The following is an 18,093-nucleotide window of genomic DNA, read 5'->3' on the forward strand; positions in this document are numbered from 1 at the left end:
TACACCGCTGCGAGTGGTTGTTGGAGGTAGTTCGCGGTGGTTGCTGGGAGCACGGTGATTGCTGGGATTGTGGTGATGTGGCCCCCCCACCTTCCCCGTCCCCGCCCCGGGATGTCGGAAGAAACCAGACAGAGCAAATTGGCTGCGGCCAAGAAAAAGGTAAAACGCTCCGGGTCGCGACCCTTTGACTTTGCCCGAGCTTCTAGGACGGCCGGACAGTGGCAGAGTCTGAGCCACTCTTGAGGCACACAGGGGCTCCCCTTGGCGCCCCTTGGTTCCCCCCACCAAAGTCTTTTCAGCTTGCCCCGCCCCCTCAGCAGCCCAGCTTCCTCCCTCGCCAGTCGCCCGTGGGTGACTTTGGCCGGTGACTCCCGGTGCTCCTCTCTCCAGGCTCGCCCCTCTCCTGCCGCCCCATACCGGATCTCTTTGGTCTCCCTGGGTTCCCGTCACCAAGGACCTCGGTCCTGGCCCCGCAGCCCCCACCCCCACCCCGCCACCGCGACTCCGGCGTCGGTAGGGAGGTGTGGAATGTAGTTACGTCAGTCCCACTCGGAACTGTCATTACTACCTTCAGCCCAGCCTTTAATCTTCCAGCTCTGTCCCTTAAGTGTCTTCACCCCCTTTCTGATTTTTCTGGTTGTGGTACAAATTGTCACCTGGAACGGGTCTTGGCTGTGGGACTTAGAGCAGAGCGTTTTCAGGCACCCTTGCTCCCTTAACTCAGACACTGACAACGTGAAAAGCCTTCACCAGGGAACTCAGAACGTTGGCAGTATCGTGGGTGACCACAGGAGAACATGTGTGAATTGATTTGGCTTTCTCTCAGGTGTCTATGCTCCAGAGAGTCTCGAAAAATTTTTTCTGAATTCTCTACCTTACATTCGAATTCTTTGTGATTCTGGGACCAGAGCCCCCTTTCAGTGGAGCTCACTGGAGCAAGAACTGCATGACTTTGTGGAAGAGTTCTTGGGAACCAGAACTTCCCTGCTTGACTCTTCCCCAAATCATCTTCTCCACCTGGAGTGCTGAGTGCTACAGAATGAATATGAGGCATCTTTCAGAAGCATCAGTTTTGCTTGATTCCCTTGAGACACACTAAACATATTATGTACTTAGGGATGGCATTTGCATAAATTTGTAAGATTGTAAAAGACCACTTTATGAAATGTTTGGGTTGTGCTCTTTCTGTTAGTTCCCAGATTCACTAAGGCTGTGCCTCTGCCCTTGTGATATGTTGATGTAAAAGTTTCGGAAGAACCAGTGTATATTTGTAATAGAAATGTTAAGAAAGGACCCCAATGTCTGGGTTTTTTTTTTTTTTTTTGTGGGGGGAGTCAGGGTCTGGCTAGGCAGCCCAGGCTGGCTTGTACTTACTGTGTAGCCGAAACTGGCCTTGAACACACCATTTTCCTGCCTCAGCCTCTCAACTAGGCGCCACTGCGCCTAGTTCCCAGTGTCTGGCTTCTAAACAACCCAGTATACAGTTTTTGCCTACTTATTAGTGTTTATTTTTTCACCTCTACCTCTGGTTTTGCCCCCTGGGAGCTGCTGATTCATGGCAAACTCCAGAGCTTGGAGTCATAATACTGAATTTAAGTTCCATTATTTAAAAAAAAAAAAAAGCCCATCAATAGTTTATTTCTTCAGTCATTAAGAGCATTACACCACCTTGTAGGGTGGTTGGTGGCATTATATGAGATGGCATATGTGAGAGTGTTTTATAAAGTGAATCTGAATACAAGGACTTATCCTTTTTATGAGTACCACTGCTTTTCCTTTCTACAGCTAAGAGAATATCAGCAGAGGAACAGCCCTGGTGTTCCAGCAGGAGCGAAGAAAAAGAAAAAAATAAAAAATGACAATAATCCTGAGACAACCACTGCTGGTGATTGTAACTCACCTGAGGATGTGAGTCTTGGCTGGCCAGGCCTCCAGGGACAGAGGGCTCAAAGGGTAGCAGAGGATAATGGTTAAGAAGGAGAAGCGTACTGGTTAAGAATTTTGGGTTTGAAGGCTGGGGGTGTAGCTCAGTGGTAGAGCACTTGTGAGAGGCCCATGTGAGAGGCCCAGGGTTTGATTCCAGCAGCACAAAAAAAAAAAAGGAAGAAGGAATTACACTTTCTCTGCTACAAATAGGGCAAATTGTTTAAGCTCTTGGCCGCTCTCTACAACTATAAATTATAATGTTGTTTTACCTGTATTTATGATGTTTACAAGTTTACATGAGATTTGTTGTTTTTATGTTAATTCTTTAGTACAGGATCTGGTGTGGAGTAAACATTCAGTAAATAATAGTTGCTATTTGATTTTCCTCAGAACAGCAGCAGCCACTTGCCACCAGGCTGTCCTTTCAGGAAACACTGGAAAAGCCCCAGGGTATGGTGACGGTTACTGTAGGCACCATGATTAGGAGAAGATCTGAGTTTTGAGTCCGTTTTTGCCGTTAGCTTGCTGGTGACCTCAGAAAAGTCACTTTCTCCCCTTGGCCTCAGTTTCCTTAACTGTAAAATGTCATTACTGGATTAGAATCAATGTCTTTCAAACTTAATTTTTAGCTGTAGCCCCTTATGTTCAAGGAGTACCCTTACTTGGGAACATGGTTTTTTAAATGGAGATGGGGGTCTAGAGCTTTTCCAGATTGCTCCTGCATCCTGAGCCTGAGGAAAGAGTCTAGTGTATGTTAGGAGCTGTATTGGTTTGGTGACTTGACTGCGTCACTCAGAACATTTCCGTCTGTTTCTGATGTTTTGGCAAGGCAGCAGGTGGCTGTTTGGAAGGATGGAACAGGCTCTGATATTGATCTGCTCTTCTTCAGTGATCTGTTTCTCTGAACCCTCCTCTTCTTTCTTCCCTGACTTTCTTGTCTCTCTAAGCTACTTCTCTCTTTCTCCCCCTGCCCTTGTTTTTCCCTTTTCGCTCCTGTAGATTCAGGACATTCTGAAGGTGCTGGTGTCCGACCTTAACCATTCCAATGGGGTAGCGCTCCCCCCATTGGACAAGTGGAAGGTGAGGCAGTGCCGAGACCCCCACTCTGGCTTGGTCTCTCCCAGCTTGCATGTCCCTGAGGTGGCTTCTCTGTTTGGGGGGGATCCTTTGCTTCTGGTTTATTTTATGTTGCTGCCGTTAATACTCATCTTGCTTATGTCTGCCTCTTCACCTGCTTGTTTGATTGGGCTTTTTTTCCTCCCCTCACATCTTTTATCATCTTGAGAAAGATGAGACACACCTTGAAGGTTAAAACTGATTTGGGCCAGATGCTGGTGGCTCATGCCTATAATCCTAGCTATTTGGGAGGCAGAGATCATTGGGAGGATATTGGTTAAAGGCAGCCCCAGGCAAACAGTTCTTGATATCCTATCTCAAAAATACCCAATGCAAAAAAGGGCTGGAGGGGTGGCTCAAGTGGTAGAGGCCTGCTTAGCAAGTGTGAGGCCCTGAGTTCAAACCCTAGTACTGCCACACACACACACACACACACACACACACACACAAACAAACAAAAAAACACCAAACAAAAACAGAACTAATTTGGGAATAACTTTCAGAGCAGGTGTGTGAGACTTGGGCTTTTAAGTGCCCGGTGTGGTGTCAGACTGGGAGAGATTAAGAAAAAAACATTTTTAGGTCTTGCCCTCTGGGTATTTGTCCCCAAAAAAATCCACAGACCATAGAAGTTTGTTTGTGAATTTTGAGTTGATTAATTTATTTTGGTTGGAAATTTGGGAACATAAGGTTAAGAGAAAATGAGTTTGCATTATGTTCCAAGGAACTAACTGAAGGATGTGAGGTTAACCAAACAGATAATCTGAGTGACTAGCACACTCTGCCCCTTATCTCTTTTAAACATCAGAGGATTCTTGGCCATATTCACTGGGCCCTTGATAGCAAAAACACTTTACTAAACAGTGGCAAAAACAGACCAACAAGCCGAGCGTAAAGATACACGCCTGTAATCCTAGCACTCGGGAGCCTGGGAGGATCATGAGTTTGAAGCCAACCTGGGCTACAGAATGAGACTCTGTGACAAACAAAACAAAATGGACAAACAAGATAGATGCACACTGAGGGAGACAGTGGCCTCTGAAAGAAACAAGGGACAATATGGCTACATTCCAAATGTTCAACTGAAGGAAGGTGGATTCTAAATGTACTGGAGACTGAAGGTTTGACTCAAGTACTAGAGTACCTGCTTTGCAATCTGGAAGCCCTGAGTTCAAGTCCCAGTCCCACAAAAAAAATAGCTGGCTTTGTTGGCAACATTTAAGGGCTAGTGGAATGGCACAAGTGGTAAGAGTGCCTGCTTAGCAAGCATGAGGCCCTGAGTTCAAACCCCAGTGCCAAAAGGAAGGAAAAAAAAGAAAAGAAACAAAATGGACTCGAGGTTGGAGAAGGTGGCATTTGAGGCTATTTTGAAGATTAAAGTTGGGTAACATCCACACACAGTGGGGGAGCAGTAAGGTCAAGGCTGGCATTATAAGCTTATAGGTACCTTTCAAGGATACAAGGAGTCCTGGTGGACGGGTAGGAGATGGCCTCCTCTGGATATGATGTTGGCATTTCCTTCTTAACTTGACCAGGGGATTTCTGCCAAAGTAGAGAAAGAAATAAGGGCCAGATTCTGTTGGAGTTGGGCATGGGAGAGGAATGGACTGGACACTCTTAGTTGGTGTTCAAGAGTTTTCCTGTCATCACAGCTGATCCTGCCCAGACAATCAGGTCTGCTCAGGTGCTGTGACTCACGTTGTCAGCTCAGTGGATACACCCGGTGACACATGTCGTATGTGGGGTCAGTCTTAGAAGTCTCCTGTAGCCACATATTTGGCTTTTGCCCTGCTAAGGGGCTAGCTGCAAAGGGTGTCTGTAGGGTGTCTAGGACCTCAGTTTCTTCATTAGAAAAATACTAGTCAGCTCTAAGATTCTGTGTCCAGCCCAGGACCCTCTGTTCTAGAAATGAAGACTTTTGTGTGTTCTTAAATTGTCTGCTTCAACTGTTTTCCTATGTAAGTTATCTACTCCAGGAATATGACTGGTCTCCTGAGTAAAGCTAACATTTCCAGAAATAGGGAATAATGGAGAGATAAAATTTCTAATGGGTTGGGACATTTTGAGGGGACTGGACATTTTTTAAAACTCTATACTTAACCATAAGACTTAAAAATTATGGAATAACTTGTTTGCTCACAAAATAACTATGTCATATATTTAAAAATATGCAGAAAAGTTCTTTTTTGCCTGTATGAGTGTTCCTGTGTCTAATCCTAGAGCTCTGGCAATTTAAGATGTCAGAAGGAACTAGAGCCTTCCAGGGTACCCTGCAGTATCCTGCCTGGCCAGCTGCTGCAGTTCTGCTTGTACCTGTTAGATTCAGCTATAGATGTGAAGGCAACACATGAGATTCCAGGGCTAATAGTCATACTATGAACACTAGGTTCCAGGGCCATGGTCACAGTAAACCTGTAAATAACGAAGCTTATCTTTAGTTCCCCTGGTCTCCATAGCACTGGTTGTATGGGTAGACATTGATGGTGGTTTTCAGAGGCCAAGACTGAAGCATCCAAAAACAAAGGCAGCCCTTTCCCTGGAAAGAGGTGTGGCCACTTCTTAGGCTCTCTGGGCAGGCTTCAGCTCCCTAGGGCTCTTCCCTTGTTGGGTATCAGCTGGTCAACTATTATTCCTATTCTCTGCCCATTTGGCCAGTTGGAAGTTAGAGTTAGGTCTGAGCCTGGGGAGTGACTGGGTGTGGCTGGGAAACCAAGTAGGTCCAGTTGGGGAAGCAAGAAAGATTTCTACATGGCCTCAAGTCCTAAATCCTTATATTGTTTCCTGGCTGCTGTTCCTAGGAAAGAGGTCCCACTACCTCCAGGATGCCAAGAGCCAAAGGGCAGATTGCCTTTTGGTTTCTCAGGTTGTTTCTGAATTAGACAAACACACAGGGAGGAAGTGAGACCAAGAGAGGAGACAAGCGTATAGATACCTTGTCCATGACAACTAGTCCATCACCACCAGTCTTTGACCAGCAAGGGCCCAGGGGTCAGGGTCAGTGTGCAGCAGGCTGGCTCTCAGGAAATTGTCTTTCTGCTCCCTGATGTGGGCACACCTTCCTTCCACCTGCTGTGACTGCCACAGGTCAGAGCTCCAGGGAAGGTGAGGTTCTTGGGTATTCAGGAAGGGAACCCTGTAGACCCTGCTTTGAGCTTTGGCTATCCAAAATGCTACTAGGTGACCTGAGGCATGGACTAGTCCCGTCCACAGTGGCCCCTAGCATGTGTGACCATCCTCCAGTTGCAACAGCACTATCCTACCTGCCCTGTACCCTCATGACAATGGCAGAGAGGCATCTTCTCTCCTGCCTGGCCCCTAACCCCCTGCTGTGTTCTATGACAGGCATCCAAAGACCGTGCTGCTCCCGCGCCATCATCTGCTGGTGACACTGTGTTATCTGCCAGTGTCCCTTCCCCTGATGCTGGTATCACTGGCATGGCATCACCTCAGGTTCGTGCCTTTCCCCTTTTGCCTGCTGCCCTTCTGTGTGCCCTTCTTGTCCTCCTTCCCAAAGAACAGTATCTCCTCTGGATTCCCTTCTCCCTTCAGGTAGTAAGGTCTCTAGAGCCAGGTGTTCTTCCTAGGTTCTGGCATGAAGAGGACAAGACAGGGATTTTCTTTGAGGTTTGGGGAGATTGAAGGAGCTTGACTCACCCTGCCTCTGGGTGACTTTTTTTTTGAGTCAGGGACTTGCTATGTAGCCCAGGGCTCAAACTCACTCTGTAACCTAGTCTGGCCTTGAACTCAAGCTCTTCCTACATCAGCTTCCTAAGTGCTGACATTACAGGCATGTGCTATCACACCCCGCTTCTGAGTGATTCTTACCAGAAGTTGAATGACCACCTTGTGTGTTTCTTCCCAAACAGCTCCATGATGCTGACAGTGGCCCTAATCTCATGGATGAAACCAAGTGAGTGTCTCTTCCTGGGGCAGCAGTCCCTAGGCTGAGGGAGTCAGGGCAGGCCACTGCCTATTAACCTCTTTCCCATCAAACCATCTGCACCCCTGACTCTGTGTCTCTATCCCTAGGACTTTTTCATCGACTGAGAGCCTGCGGCAACTTTCTCAACAGCTCAATGGTCTTGTGTCTGAGGTACCCCAGAATTGGGGCCCAGAAGGGGGCAAAAAGGGAAGGACAGTATGCTAGGAACTGGAGTAGGGATTCACAAGAGACAGAAGAGCTTAGGATTAGCTGACATGCTTGGGCAAGTCCCCCCTTCTCTGAGTCTCATCCCTTGAGGCTGAACAGATAACAGACTTGGACCACATGATTGGCGACATAATTTTGTCCTGGTGCAGAAAGCATAGAATGAGAGCTGCTTGGGAGGGAAGAGACAATGGTGTGATATTCTTTGACAAAGAAGTTTGTTCAAAGGTCTAATGGGAGGAGGGTTCCAAGTTAGGCAGGAAAGAACATTTTGCCAGTTGAGGGAGAAGAAAGGAAGTGGAGGGCTTAGAGATTGAGGCAGACAGAGCTTCTCCATGTGAGCTCTCATCTCTTCTAGTCTACACCCTACATCAACGGGGAGGGCCTCACATCTTCCTCTAATATGAAGGATCTGGAGGTGAGTGGCCCTGGACCATGACCCAGTGACCCTGCAGGCCAGCTCCCTACCTCATCTCCTTCCACATGGGGCTTGGGTGCCCCACTGCCAGCTGAGACAGCCCACACACACCCCCAACCCTAATGATGCTCTCTCTACCTCTCCCCTCATACTCCTCCAACTCCTCCTCTCTGCATGCGCCTCAGAGCCGGTACCAAGAGCTAGCAGTAGCCCTGGACTCCAGCTATCTAACAAACAAACAACTCAGTAGCAAGATAGAGGAATTGGTAAGAGTCTAGTGGGGTCCCCTGATTCCATGCTATCATTCTTGGGCTCCAATTTCCCCTTGGGGCTCTGAAGAAAAGGGCTGGGGCCCCTGGTATCAAGGGGGAATAGGGTGTTGGAGGGCCCAGGTCTCAGCTGGAGGGACCCTAGAGCCCAGAGCATGCAGCATGGCTGTTCCTCTTGCTGCCCCCTTATCTTCTCTCTGTCCTCTAGACACTCTGCTTGAGTTCTTGTCCCACTTGCCCTGGGGCTGTGGCCTCCAGTGGATGCGCAGGCCTAGCTGGTTGTCAGGAACTCCATATTCTGCCCTGGTTCAGGCCCTAATTTGCTCTCTTTGATTTTGGAGTCATGTCTCTTCGCTGGGCTTGAGTTTCCTGTGGAGGTAGAATTAGGGAGCACCCAAGGTCTCTTTCAGCTCTAAGAACAAAGATTGAAAGGCTCTCTGGAATGGAAGCATCAGGGAGAAGGGATCTTCTCTGTCCTTCTCATTCCTGTGCCCCTGCTGTGCCTGCAGGATGTGCTCAGTTGTTGAATGAATACACCTTTCTAAGTCCCAAGCTGGCAGAGGGTAGTCTATTTTTTTCAACTCCACTTCTAAAGGTTCATGTTATTGTCCTTTAAAAAGGACCCACATTTGGATCTTTAGTTGTATAGCTGTCAGCTGAAGTCAGCCAAGACCTAGATTGTCTTTCTCTGGGAGTTTGAGGCATTTGTGTCCCCATGGGATCTGAGAACTTTTTTCAAACCTGTCCCTAGCCCTTGCCTGCCTGTCTTGGTCTAGGGAGTAGTAAAGGAGGACAACCCTAGTCACCTTCCTTTGACTCTTTCTCCCTACAGAAACAGCAGAATCAAGACACACTGGATCAACTGGAAAAGGTACCAGGATTTCCGTGTTTGCTCATTACATGGCTGCTGGGTATGGGGGAGGGCTCAAGAGGAACAGGCTCGGTCTTGTTTTATCCTGTCCCAGCCTCAAGGAGGCTTACCCCTACCCCAGGCCTGTCCCCTGCAGGGTCCCTGATAATTTGGTCTCATTGGTGGGTCTGTCCTGGGCCACTGCTGGTATTCTGTGGTATCCTTTGCCATCTCACCTCTGCCACCCTAAGTGAGAGTTGCTGCTTCCTTCTTCCCACAGGAGAAGAAGGAATGCCAGCAGAAGCTGGCCAAGGAGCAGGGAGCTCTGAGGGAACAGTTGCAGGTGAGCAGACAATGTGGTGTCCCCATGTGCTTGGGTAGTGCTTCTTTCCTCTTGCTCAGCACTCAGCACAGTTTGACTTTTCCCCCTAAGGTTCACATTCAGACCATAGGAATCCTGGTGTCTGAGAAGTCAGAGTTACAGACAGCCTTGGCCCACACACAGCAGGCAGCCAGGCAGAAAGCAGGTGGGAATCTGGGTGCCTCTTTATCCTTTACCCTAACACCTTGGCATGCTTGAGTTGGGAGAGTCTTTGGGTCTCTATCTCAACCTTTCTCATTCCAGGAGAGTCTGAGGATCTTGCTAGCCGCCTGCAGTCTTCCCGACAGCGCGTGGGAGAGCTGGAGCGGACTCTGTCTGCAGTCTCCACGCAGCAGAAACAAGCAGACAAGGTGAGTCCAGTTGCCTCTCCAGTCACTACGAGCCTAGCTTCCCTGCTAGGCCAGTGAACCTAAATGGGTCTTCCACAGGAAGGAGTGTTTTGGTGCTCAGAATGCACACAGGTCGTTTCTTGCTGCTTTTGTTGCCTTTGATGAGTCGGCTACCATGGGCAAGTTGGGGGTTGCTGTGCAGAGTGAACCCTGGATACAGAGGCCAGAGTCCAGTGCCCACCCATGCCCTTAACTGGCTGTGGCCTTGGCCAAGTGCTAGAAGGGATATGGTGCTTGGGCTGTTAAGATACAGAAGGGTTTAGTATGTTACCATTTGTGGAGAGAGAGGAGATGTGTGCATAATATGCATAACACATACAAGAATTCATAAACTTAGGGGAGAGAAACGGCTGCAAGACATTTCACTTCTGTACTTCCTGAGTTCTGGACTGTGAATGGACCAACCATTCAAAAGGTGAATAAAAGATTAAAGTACAAACTTAATTTCTTCCTCCTGTTCGCTCCTCCATACCCAGGGAGAAAATGGGTCTAGAGAATTAGACCAAGACATTCAAAGTCAGGCTCTACTTAAGTGATTTTAGGCCAGCACTTAGCCTCTTACATGAGGTGTTTCATCTACCAAATGGAGGTGAATGGAGGTGACAGTAGCTCTCATATGGTGGTTGTGAAGATGAGATGGAATGGTAGCATGGTGCCTGATTAACCACTCAGTGAAGGTAATTACAGTGGTAATAATATCAACGGTATCTGATAGTTCTGGGCCTCTGATAGCCAGTGGTAATTTTTTTTTTTTTTTTTTTTTTTTTTTTTGAGACAAGGTTTCTCTACATAGCAGCTCCAGGCTGGCCTTGGGACTCATAGTCCTTCTACTGAGTACTGGGATTACAGGCATTTACCACCACACCTGGTCATTCAATCCTGTTTCTGCCTCTTCCACCCTTACAGAGTTATTAAAAACAGATGAGACTACGAGGAGATGGAGATTAGTAGGATTGAGGTTTGAGGCCAGCTTGGGCAAAAAGTTAATGAGACACCTCTCTTCCCCTTCAACCAAACAAGCTAGGAATGGTAGTGTACAGCCATAATCCCAGGTACCTTGGGAGGTGTAGGTAGGAGAATCACAGTCCAAGGCAAGGCCCTGGCAAAAACAGGTGACCCTGTTTGAAAAACAAAGCAAAATAAGGGCTGGGAGGCATGGCTCAACTGATAGTCCCTGCCTAGCAAGCATGAGGCCCTGCGTTGAAACCCCTTACCATCAAATAATAAAAATTAAAAGCAGATGAGAAGGCTAGAGATGTAGCTCAGGGCGAGAGTGCTTGCCTAACATATGGGAGGCCCTGAGTTTAATGCCCAGTATGGGGAAGAAAAAACAAACAAAAACAACAAATAGAAGACAAAAAACCCAAAGGCTGGGCATGGTGGTACACACTTGTAGTCGCAGATGTTTGGGAGGCTGAGGCAGAAGGATGACTTGAGCTCAGGAATTCAAGGCCAGCCAGGAATCCCCTGTCAAACAAAACGCAACAAGCCAGGTGCTGTCACTCAAGCCTGTAATTGTAGCTACTTGGGAAGCTGCAATTTAATGAACAGTTTAAGGCCAGCCCAGACACAACCGATGGCTGGGCGAAGTGACACGTGCCTGTCCTCCCAGCTACATCAGAAGTGTCAAATGGAAGGATCATGGTATAGTCTGGAGAAGAGTGAGACACTCTGAAAAATAACGAAAGCAAAAAGGGCTCATACAGTAGATTGCCTGCCTAGTGAGTGCATGTCCCTGAGTTCAAGTTCCAGTGTAGCCAAAAACAAACCAAAAAACAAACACACTAAAACACAAATGAGATCATCGGCTCGGAAATGTGTTGGAAAAATGTCAAGTGTGATCGAAGGTGAGGAATTGTCACTGTAGAACAGTTACGAGGGCTGGTGGTGTGCCAGCTACCTCTTTGCCTGCCAGGTCCTGACTTAACTTTCTGTATTTGCAGTACAATAAGGAACTAACCAAAGAGCGAGATTCCCTGAAGCTGGAGCTGTATAAAAACAGGTAGGAAGGGAGAAGCAGGATGGGCATTCTGGGGGGCCCTTAGTGCAGGTAATGGTGGGAGGTTGGGGGTGCAGGTTTGTGCATGTGCAAAACTGAACTCTAGTCCCAAGCTGTACCCCTGACTCATGGGGTGGCCTCAGGCAACTCATGTCCTTTCTGTGGCCTGCCACTTCCACTCTTTTTTTTTTTTTTTTTTAATTATTTTGTTTTTTTTCCCTCCCACCATGACTCTTGATTCCTCATGTCCTTTTGGATGTCATGTCTTGTGGTTGTGTAGGGTAGTGGGTGGATCACCAAAGTGGACCCTTCTGTTCTTGGTTAATTTCTGTTTGCACTGTATCTGGTCACAGCAAAAACAATGAGGACCTGAAGGAGCTGAATTCAGAACTGGAGGAGAGGCTTCGAGTTCTACTGACTGAGAAAGCAGCCATGCAACTCGGAATGGAGGAGCTGCAGAAGAAGCTGGAGATGTCTGAGCTGCTGCTGCTACAGGTGAGAGACTGAAGTTGGTCAGCCAAGCAAGCCCCAACCAGCCAGCCAAATCTCTAGGTTCAGTGGGTGGCCTCCAAGCCAAGAGCTGGGAAGGTTGAATCCTTGTTCTGGTTGCAGCATAGAATTGTCCAGAGATGGCTAAAAAATCTACAAATTGGGACCCTGGCTACACCTGTGGAATCAGACTCTCAGTGATAAGGCTTTTAGATATTTTATTTTATGTATTTATTTTGGTTGGGGTTTGAACTCAGGACTTCGCACTTACTAGACAGGTGCTCTACCAATTGAGCCATTCTGCCAGCCTTTTTTGTTGTTGGGTATTTTTGAGATAGGGGCGCTTACAAACTATTTGTCCCAGTAACCTCTGAACTGAGATCTTTCTGATCTCCGCCTCCTGAGTAGCTAGGATTACAGGCGTGAACCATCAGCATTAGGCTTATTTTACTTTTTAGAGTATACTGCTTGAGGACTGGTAGAGTGGTTCAAGTGGTAGAGCTCCCACTTAGTAAGTGTGAGGTCCTGAATTCAGGCCCCCCTACCACCAAAAAATAATAAAAAGAATGAAAGAATGAATCCTGGTTGAAAAACATCATTTTACAGATTTTATATAATCATCCAGGAGTCTGTTTTCCTCTTCCTGGGGGCCAAGCCAGCACTTTAATTGGTACATGGTAATGACCCTGAGTTGTACATGGATCCTAGCTGACACACTTGTGGGAGGGCATTTCATGAGACAAACTGGACTCCTCACATCTAAATTTCTCATTTTCCTCATGCAGTTTTCTAATCAGTCTGAACCCCCTGATAGTAATCAACAGTTACAGCAGGCCATGGAGGAGCGGACACAACTGGAGAGACGAGTGGGGCAGGTGAGGCTTGGCAGAGGGAGGACTGTGAAGGGGAATGGGATGACTTTAGGCAGCCCTTCCTAACTTGTGTGCCAATTCTTGCAGCTGACAGAGTTGCTGAAAAAATTGCAGATGGAGAGAGATCAATATGCAGAGAACCTGAAAGAAGAGAGTGCGGAGTGGAAGCAGAAGATGCAGCAAGTGTTGGAGCAGGTGAGGCCTGGTCCTGGGGAGCTCACACTCTCTTTCTGAGCATCTGGACCATAGATATGGTATCTCTTGCTGTGGAGGGCAGCCAGAGAGGGGTTATGTGCTTTGGTTTTGTGGAGGTGGGAGTCAAGAGGAAGGTGGTGCCTGGGATCTTTGCACTCCTCCCTCCACGGCTCTTCCCCACCATGCCTTGGGCAGATGCGCACCTTGAGAGAGGAGAAGGAGCACAGTGTGAATCAGGTGCTGGAGCTGGAGAACAACTTGGCGGAACTGAGGAGCCAGCTGGGTGAGCAGGGATGAGGGTGACTTGACAGCAGGAACTGGTCTAAGGGCTGTGGGACAGGGAGATGGGTGGATGTAGGGGCATTGTGGCAGAGGGAAGGGGGTCTGCACCAGGAGATAGCAAGATTTTTTTTGTTTTTTGTGAGACTGGGGTTTGAACTGGGCAGTTTGCCTTAGCTGGTCTTGAACTATGATCCTCCATATCTCAATCTCCCAAGTAGCTAAGATTATAGCTGTGAGCCAGTGGCACCTGGCTGATTGCAAATCTTGTCATCTCTCAAGCCTCAGTGTCCCCATCTGTAAAGAGGGGTGTTGTACCCACTGCCACCCCCCCATAGTTGATTTGAGCACAATGATGTAGACTGTTGGGGAGTAGCTTGAAAGATTGACCATTCTTTGGGTATGAATATTGTTAACCAGGAAGCCAAGGTTTGGGGCAAGGAGCCTGGTTCAGGAGTTGAGGAACGAGAGGAGGGTTTTGAGAAGCCAGAGGCCCAAGGCCCTTATTTTGTATTTCTTTCTCAGTCGAGTCACCACCCCCAGCACCCCCAACAGGGCCATCTGAGGCAGAACAGCTGCTGCAGGTGGAGGCCCAGCAGCTGCAGAAGGAGCTAGAGAACCTGGCAGGACAGCTGCAAGCTCAGGTGCAGGACAATGAGAGTCTGAGTCGTCTGAACCAGGAACAGGAGGAGCGCCTATTGGCTCTGGAGCGTGCGGCTGAGGTCTGGAACCAGCAGGCGGAGGATCGCAAGAAGATCCTGGAGACTATGGATAATGACCGCACTACCATCAGCCGTGCACTCCTGCAGAATCGCGAGCTCAAGGAGCAGCTGGCTGAGCTGCAGGATGGCTTTGTCAGGCTGGTGCGTGGCCTGCTGGCCCTCTTCCCTTGCAGGACAACACACCCCTCTCTGCATTGTTTTTCCGCATAAAATGGGGTATAGACCTCAGATGACCTGGTAGTTGTGAAGACTCTGTGTGAGCCACAGTCTTGCTCAGGTGTCTGGGGGGAAGATGGCGTCTTCTCCAACTGTCCCTACTTTATGGGAGGTGGACACCCAGGTCTGAGGGCTCCAGCCACATTGGATGGCTCTGATTGCTGCTCTCTATCCAGACCAATGAGAACATGGAGCTCACGAGTGCACTGCAATCAGAACAGCATGTCAAGAAGGAGCTGGCGAAGAAGCTGGGCCAGCTGCAGGAGAAGCTGGGAGATCTGAAGGAGACGGTAACCCCTGCCCCATGTGTCATGTGACAGGAGTCAGGCACCATTGTTTGAGGAAGGGGATGTGCTGGGACCAGCACAGATGAGTACATGAGATTATTTCTTGCTCTTTGCCTCTGACTGCTAGAGGTGGGTAGCCCTAAGTTTCTGGACATCGTCGTCCCTGCTAGAGGCCTGGAGCTCCCTTATTGTAGGCAAAGAGATAGGGTTATCATGCAAGGCTCCTTGGGTTCATGCTGGATTCTAATCTCAGCTCCAGGGGCCACTTTCAGATGCTTCACATCACTAAGCTGCAGTTTCCAGAACTTCAAAAGGAGATTAGCAGTTGTCTAGTAGAGATGTTGAGAGTTACATGAGATAATGTATGATGGTATTGGGCACTAGTAGCATACCCATAACAGATGTGGATTGGCTCCTTCTGCTTTTCTACATCTGGTGCCTAAATTTCAAGTGTGAGGCTAGGTGCAGGACTCTGTGTCCCTTCCCTCCCCCACTTCTGGGCTCAGAATCTGGAAGCAAGCTACCACTTGCCTTCATGCCTAGGGTCTTCCCGCAGGTGGAGCTGAAGAGCCAGGAGGCCCAGGGTCTGCAGGAACAGCGAGACCAGTGCTTGGCCCACCTGCAGCAGTATGTAGCCGCCTATCAACAGTATGTGGCCGCCTATCAGCAGCTGACCTCTGAGAAGGAGGCACTGCACCAGCAGTTTTTGATACAGACCCAGCTCCTGGATCAGCTGAAGCACGAGGAGGTGCAGGGCAAGATGGCAGCGGAGATGGCTCACCAAGAGTTGAAGGAGACCCAGGAGCAGTTAGAAGCCACCAACCAGCAGAACCAGCAGCTGCAGGCCCAGCTGAGCCTCCTGGCTCACCCTGGGGAAGGTGAATAAGATGGCTTAGAAGGAGAGGAGAGAGCTTGAGGGAGGTACTCTACAGAATAGAATTTGCAAGTCATTCTCTGGGCAGTGGTTGGTCCAGAGGTACACAGTAAAGGGGGGCACAGGTGGGCCCTGAGCTTTCCTCCTGGGCCCACTCTGCCTCCCTTGTCAGTTGTCTGAGAAGACAGAAAACCTATTGTCTGCCCCCAGTAGGAGATGAAGCAGATGAAGAAGAAAATGATGAGGAGGCTCCTCGGCCCAGTCTGACTATCCCAGAGGACCTAGACAGCCGAGAAGCCATGGTGAGCCAGACTCTACTCTGCCTCTTCTTTCCTGCTTCCCTACCCGTGGAAACTGTGATACCTTGGTTCCCTCCTGTGATTCTCTTGTGATTTCTGGGAGCTGGTGGTCAGACATCATTCCACCTAGAAACAACAAGTGCACCTGCCCCTCTGCTTTCTTGCCTCCATTTGCCCTAAGCATTCCTCTGACAAAAACCCACCCCTCTTGCCTGCAGGTGGCATTTCTCAATGAGGCTCTAGCCAGTGCAGAGGAAGAGCAGGCACGTCTGCGTGGGCAGTTGAGGGAGCAGAAGGCACGTTGCTGGCGCCTGACTCATCTGGCAGCTCCGTCCCAGAGTAAGCCTGAACAGGAGGCCCTGGTCCCCAGGAGTGAGAGTGACAGCATCTCTGTGGAAAGCCACCAGGCCATACAGGTACCCATGGAGAAGCTGCAGGTGAGTAAGTGTTTCCTGATGAGCCAGGAAGAATGGGGCTAGGGCAGGTCACCATTGAGACCTGACCCCACAATTTTGGCTCCAGAGCCGCTTCCTGCAGGTCATGCAGGAAAAAGTGGAGCTCAAGGAGCGTGTAGAAGAACTGGAACATCGGTGCATCCAACTCTCTGGAGAGACAGATACTATAGGTGAGCCAGGGCCCAAAGGAGTGAGACTGCACAGGCGTGGAGGGAGGGAGTGGTTGGAGACACGTGTGAGCCTTGTCTGCCTTCCCACCCACAGGAGAGTACATCGCCCTCTACCAAAACCAGAGGGCATTACTGAAGGAGCGACACCGGGAGAAAGAGGAGTACATCAGCCGGCTGGCCCAGGACAAGGAGGACATGAAGGTAAGCCCTGGATATTTTTGTGGTCCAGGCTGGGACCAGGCATGGCTGGGGAGCTGAGCATCTCTCCCTCCAGGTGAAGCTGCTGGAGCTGCAGGAGTTGGTGTTACGGCTTGTGAGTGAGCGTAATGAGTGGCAGGGAAAGTTCCTGGCAGCTGCCCAGAGCCCTGCTGCTGAGTCCACTTCAAGCCCCTTGGGCCCCCAGGAACTTGCAGCTGCCAGTGAGCAAGATGGTGAGTGAAGCCATGGGTATGGCTGGCAAGAGTAGGGGAGGCTTGCACAATACTCATTCCTGCCCCTTTCTCTCTCCAAAGACCTTCGAGAGGTGAGCCTTGCTGACAACGTTGAGGCTATGCAAGGAGAGGCTGGGATGGTTTTGTCCCCCAAGAACCACACTGCACAGCAGATCATGCAACTGTTGCGTGAAATCCAGAACCCCCAGGAGTATGCAGGCCTGGGCAACAACCCCTGCATCCCCTTCTTCTACCGGGCTGATGAGAATGATGAAGTGAAGATCATGGTTATCTAAAAGACTGATAGCCAAAGTCTGGAGAAGTGAGGCTGGTGTTCTGCCGCACTCCTGTCCCTGCCACTCCTTCCCCATCACCCTTTTATCAGAGTAGCAAGATCAGACCCCCTGTCTTAATAGGGGGACACAAACAGGTGCAGACCCTTTGCCATCTTGCAAGGGCTGTCTTAATATCTGGGCTCAAAGAGCCATAGTCTCCTAGTTATTGAGCAGGCTGCCTCTCTAGAGACTTCTGTTCCTCAGAGGCACTCTGAGGCAAGACAGTTGTGCAGCATTTTCATGGTCCTTAGGACAGACGAGGCTCGGTCAGCCAGGTAAGGGCCATAGTCTTGCACCAGCATAGTCTGGTGCATTCAGCAGAGCTCCCGTTCTTTGTGTGTGTGTGCGCGCGTGTGCCTGTGCGCGTGCGTGGTGGTGGTGGTGCTGGGGATGAAACTCAGGGCCAGGCACTTCCCCAGACCAGCTCTCCTCTTCTTAGAGGCAAGATTAAGCCAGGCAGCATTCGGGCCTGCAGGCAAATGGGAGCTAACTGTACGCTGCACGAGGGCATAGGCAGTCTACCTGGGGATGGGTGGGGGACCTATCCTCTTTCAGGCACTTTGAGGCAAGTCAACTGCGTGATTCTCTCAGGCCTCAACGACAGTTGGGGGGCTGACTGTGGGTCAGGCAGGATCAGAGGCTGCTGGGAGGTGGGCTTCCCTCCCCCAGTGTACATATTGTACCTGTGTAACATTTTGTATATTCTGGGCTAGGTATGCCCCCTGTATCATAGTGGAGATTGGGGCTGGCAAGTGTGGGGAGAGTCTAATTATTTGGGGCCGGGAAACTTATTTATTGGTAGCATAGGACAGAGGAAGGAGGCGGGGATGGGGTTGTGGCACCCTGGTGATGCGACTCCTGTTTATTTTGCTTTTTATTTCGGAATAAATGGATTTAGCCATACTGCTTGACTTTTTGTATACTCCTCTATTTGTCACTGGGTGCTGAAGTCAGCACCCAGTGGGGAGTGGGT

The 18,093-nt window shown here is 49.4% G+C and overlaps 1 protein-coding gene across 6 annotated transcripts; it reads left to right on the plus strand.

Annotated features, from left to right (window-relative positions):
• The first annotated feature begins 9 nt into the window (after positions 1–9).
• Positions 10–18,031, plus strand: Golga2 (golgin A2). 6 transcript variants are annotated; one of them, XM_020164300.2, is made up of 26 exons: positions 10–159; positions 1,786–1,908; positions 2,926–3,006; positions 6,385–6,492; positions 6,909–6,952; positions 7,072–7,135; positions 7,548–7,607; positions 7,793–7,873; positions 8,709–8,747; positions 9,007–9,069; positions 9,160–9,253; positions 9,352–9,458; positions 11,441–11,499; positions 11,850–11,991; positions 12,771–12,860; positions 12,945–13,052; positions 13,248–13,335; positions 13,857–14,194; positions 14,446–14,559; positions 15,113–15,434; positions 15,641–15,732; positions 15,948–16,166; positions 16,252–16,354; positions 16,449–16,555; positions 16,629–16,785; positions 16,867–18,031. In XM_020164300.2, exons 1-26 carry the CDS (start codon positions 76–78, stop codon positions 17,079–17,081), a joined length of 3,102 nt encoding a protein of 1,033 aa, XP_020019889.2. In that variant the 5' UTR covers positions 10–75; the 3' UTR covers positions 17,082–18,031. The 6 variants fall into 6 exon arrangements, with proteins under 6 accessions (XP_020019889.2, XP_020019890.2, XP_020019892.2 ...); XM_020164301.2 differs by having other exon boundaries at positions 15,644–15,732; XM_020164303.2 differs by lacking the exon at positions 7,793–7,873.
• Positions 18,032–18,093: the final 62 nt, after the last annotated feature.

The sequence above is a fragment of the Castor canadensis genome, chromosome 13 (genome assembly GCF_047511655.1).
Source record: "Castor canadensis chromosome 13, mCasCan1.hap1v2, whole genome shotgun sequence".
In the NCBI taxonomy this organism is placed as follows: Eukaryota; Metazoa; Chordata; class Mammalia; order Rodentia; family Castoridae; genus Castor; species Castor canadensis.